The sequence below is a fragment of the Phalaenopsis equestris genome, unplaced genomic scaffold (genome assembly GCF_001263595.1).
Source record: "Phalaenopsis equestris unplaced genomic scaffold, ASM126359v1 Scaffold202734, whole genome shotgun sequence".
Lineage (NCBI taxonomy): Eukaryota > Viridiplantae > Streptophyta > Magnoliopsida > Asparagales > Orchidaceae > Phalaenopsis > Phalaenopsis equestris.
The window spans coordinates 1-4,729 of record NW_018222412.1 but is presented as its reverse complement, the minus strand read 5'-3'; the positions used below and the strand labels follow the sequence as shown (position 1 = coordinate 4,729).

Sequence of the window (4,729 nt, the reverse complement as noted above, 5' to 3'; positions counted from 1 at the left end):
ATTTTTTATTTTTTCCCCCCCCCCCCCCCCTTTCCTTTCATGATTTGGATCTATGTATCGCTGCGATATTTTTTTCGTTTTTCTTTTTGTTCTTGGATCTATTGCCATTATAATTTGTTACTTTTTTTTTATTTATCTAGATCCATTGCTAGTTTATTGAGTGTTGCTATTATCCTATTACATTTCTAGATCTTTCTGGTTTTTGTGGTCTTGTTGTGAATCGATTTTGGGATTATCACTATCTTTTGCAGATCTAGTTTTCTGCAACTTTATAATAATTTGTCATTTTATTATAACTGAAGAAATTATTGGCTAACTTTTTAAAGACATGTTTGTTTCTTGGAAATCAGAGTGTGGTGAAATTTTTATGATTATTTACTCATAATATTTTATTCTTGCAAGCTATGCACGTACTATGTGGATCGATCTGCACATCACATGATCAGATTGAATGTTATTGTCATGCTTTTAAGAAACATTTGATATCATTTGTTTGTTTGAATTCAAGTGTTTAAGGTATCAGGAAATCATTTAACGATTTTTTTCCAACACCTTCAGGAAGTAAACTTATCATGTAGCTACATCTCTGAATAGAAATTACATCTATGTTTTTCTTCTATATTTATGCAGACATTTTCCGCTGTAGTTGCTCATTTTTTCTCATAGAATTCTTCTTCTCAAATAGGGATGAAAATTGATAAATTAGGCTGCGATTTATCATGTTCAAACATGTTCATTTGTTATCTTATCGAGTGTAGGCTGAGTTTGAACATACTCTGAGTTTTAAAATCTAATTTATGTAATGAACTAATGAAAGATATTGGGATAAAGTAGTAATGATGAGTTGAGAAAATTCTATTGTTATCTTTTCTGAAATCCAATTTTCTTCAATCTGAATTCTGAAAGCATGTTTAGCTAGTTTTAACCGGTGGCTATTTTATTGGTTTATTAAAAGGAATTGAACGAGCAAGAAATAATTAACTTATATTCTTTGTTTAGTGTGTTGCAACTTGTAATGTCGCATTGGATCATTCTGAAACCTCATCATCTCCTAATGAATTGTCATTTGAAGTTCAAAATATTAATGAAAATCAAATTCTTGACTTACAACCCACGCATGTAGTGATTGTTGAGAGTAGTGAGATTAGCAATGTTGAAGTCCCCACAAATAAGAATAGTAGGAAGGGATATCCATAGTGTTGCAATATTTTGTGGAAAAAATTTTCACATCCAAAAGAGTTGCAACTCCTTTTTGTGCAGTGCACATATTGTGGTACGAAGTTTCAAAAATCCAAAAGTGGCACTACCTCATAAATCCTTAGGTATGTAAAGGAGTGCAAAAAAATTAAAGATAAGAACAAACTTGTTTTTTACTCATAAAAAAACAACAAAAAATGTTAAACTTAGTGCCTTTAGATGCAGATTCAGATATTGATATTCCTATTTTTCACGATCCTAAAAAATATGATCAACATCAAATTAGAGAGATAATTGTTAAGATGATTATTGAGCATGAATATCCATTCATGATTTTTTAGCATATGTGGTTCATGTGTTGCTGAATAGTTTAAATCCAAATTAAGAGAGGGTGTCTAGAAACGTGATTAAAAATGATTGCATTAAGGTATATGATTTTGAGAATGAACTTATCTAAAAGATATACATAGGGTTCATTGACTTCTAATTACTGGACATCAAACCAAACAATGGTTATATGTGCCCAACTATTCATTACATAGATGAATGTTGGAACTTGCAAAAGAAAATCATAAGTTTTCTTGAGCTAGAACCACCCAATAGTGGTACATTCATTTGTCATGCTTTTTCTGCTTGCTTATTAGACTGAAATCTTCAAGATAAGGTATCTACTATCACCTTAGATAATGCTAGCAATAATGATTTTATAACATATTCTCTTAAAGTCAATTTTCAGTAAAGAAAGAAGTTGCATTTTCATGGGCTATGGAAACAAGTGCAAGAAGCTGTGACAGGAGATTGGACTTCAGTACTACTTTTCATCCTCAGACAGATGAACGGTTGGAGTGCACCATTCAAACCTTAAAAGATTTGTTGAGAGCTTGCATTTTGGATTTCAGAGGTAGCTGTGAGGACTATATTCCGTTGGTAGAGTTTTATAATAATAGCTTCAAGCCTAATATTAACATGGTGTCATACGAAACACTTTATGACAAAGTGTAGATCCCCCTTGTGTTGGTTTGGGGTCGGCGAGAGACGAGTAATTGGATCACAACTAGTGGATCAAGCTACCGAGAAGGTTCGTCAAATCCGAGATTGACTAGGTGCGACCCAGATTGTCAAAGAAATACGTAGACCTAAAGCGTAGGTAGATTGAATTCAAAGTCAGAGATCATATTCTTCCGAAAGCTTCACCTATGCGCGGAGTCATGCGATATACTGGAAAACTTTAGCCTCGTTTCATTGATCCATTCGAGATGATCGTGAAAGTCAATAAAGTTTCATAATGTTTGACTCTTCCTCCAATACTTGCAGGAGTACACAATATCTTTCATGTCTCTCTACTTCAGCATTGAACATATGACCCATGTTATTTTGTACGAGCATTTGGTAATTCGAGGAGACCTGAGTTATGGAGAAGCACCAGATCGCATCTTAAAACGTGAAGTTTGACAACTTCACCGCCGATCAATTCCTTTTGTCAGAGTGCTTTGAAAGAATCCGTCAGAACGAGAAATAATTGAGAGATTTAAGAAGAGATTATCATGAAGTACCCACAACTATTCCAGAACTACGGTATGAATTTGGGGACCAAATTCCTTTATGGAGTGTAGTATGTAAAAATCAAAAATTTCTCTATACCTTCGCACGATTCTTCATGCCATTTCTCGCGATTTATTTCCTTTTTCTCTCGATGTGTTTATGCCGCCTTCCAAAATTTTGCTCGATCGCACCGACTTCGCTCCCTATAAAGCGAGGCTAAAAGATAGGGAGCTACCACACCTCATCTCGTTCGCTCTACCCCACCCCTTTTATAACCTTTGATCCCTTGTCGAACTTCCCCCTCTTATATATGTGAAAATAATTTGGCATGCTTATGTGTGATGATATGTAGCTCAGTAAAATTATTTTGGATTTTGGCTAGTCGGGTTGATGGACTCACAAACGACTATAGGAAATTATCATGTTTCATTGAGTTGGTATTGAGCTTCCAGGTTTCAGGATGTCTGTTAAAACCGACTATATAAATAACAATTGAAACTGAATAATAAAAAACTTGATGAAAAATTATGGTATATTTTCGTATGAAATGTATATTTGATGTTTACCCCTCTCTTGTAGTCTTACATAGTTACATATGCACACTGTGATTGTCCTTACTGCACATCTCATTCCCCTTGTTGTTTATGCATTAATAGATATATGTTATTTACTGAGTTTGTTGTCAAGCTCACTCATTGTCATTTTCGTATAATAGATTATATTCAGCCATCGGTAGGATTGTCTCCATCGGAGCAGGCTTTTCGGTTTTATTTTTTCTCGTCTTAATGTTTTTTTCAGTATTTTATTTGGCTATTGTACTTTTTCTTTTTTGAGCCTGCATAATTGTTTCATGTTATCATTTCTATTTTAATTCATATAATTTTTTGTTTTCAATCCAGTTGTATCAGTGAATTTTTCAGTAATAATAAAATTTACATTCCCTTTTTATTTGCATGTAAGTCTTTTTTGAGAATCCAAAATAGATACAATTTATTTCATCATATCCTACATTGTCGGGGTGTACCGTTTTCCGAACCCAGGGTGTGACAATGAAAGGGTAAGTAAAAAAATTAATAATGGCTCATGTTTTGGACGCTGACATTGCCCAAAAACCGACATTAAAACAAAAGACAAATTTTACATCAATCACGAATGTAAGGTCCAATTGTCCTAATATTTAAACGGAAGGATTGTGTTGATGAGTTTCACGGTGCTAAACTATCAACTGTGCGTGCTTTATGGAAATAAAAAAGATGCAGGCATCAAAGGACTAATATATCAGTACGCTGGCTCACAATAAATTCTGTAAAAAGAACAAAAGAACTTAATGAATGATAAAAAATAAACTTTCAGCAAAGTGAATGAAGGGCTACCGTGTTATTGCCTCCTTACCACTCCATTGCGGATAAGATACTCTACAATATCAACGTGCCCATTTGCAGCAGCCATGTGAAGTGCTGCAGGAGAGGACAATAAAAAAAATGCATCATATTTTGTAAAGGCTTGCAGATGAAATATATTTTTCCAATACGAAAAAGTCCTATTCAGAATCAATCTCCATTGAAATAAACACGATGCCTATAAAATAAACAGGCCGATTTTCCGCCAAAAATTAAATGTCAATGCTCAAGGATCAAGCAATGAGTCTGTTAACAGAGTAAACAATAGAAGGAATACAATTTATTTATTTTTTTAAATAATTGCAAAAAAAGATCCTATTTATAGCTCCTACTGAGAATCAGCTAAAGAAGATTAATTTGAACGCTTATAGATGCTGGTTTGACCCTGTGAGAAACATGCTAAATAAGCTATTGTCTCGCATTGCCCGTGATCAAATTATCATGCCCAAGTCAAAATCTAAGTCAACCTGAGGGGTAACTGAGGATAATAACTCAGTCATACTCAATTTCCACCGACACATATCCTGTCTTGCACGAGTCAAGATCAAGTTAATCGAAAATTATTCTTACCAAATTGTTACAAGCAATTT

General features: G+C 33.9%; 1 protein-coding gene across 1 annotated transcript in view; it reads right to left on the bottom strand.

The window, feature by feature from the left end:
* The window catches only part of LOC110036116 (ankyrin repeat-containing protein P16F5.05c-like), a gene marked incomplete at its 5' end in the record, with an annotated part of 9,566 nt that extends 5,249 nt beyond the window's left edge, over positions 1-4,317 (bottom strand). Inside the window, one exon of the mRNA XM_020740480.1 lies at positions 4,132-4,317. Coding sequence (XP_020596139.1) covers positions 4,132-4,317 — 186 coding nt within the window. The remainder of the gene's footprint in view (positions 1-4,131) is intronic.
* Positions 4,318-4,729: the final 412 nt, after the last annotated feature.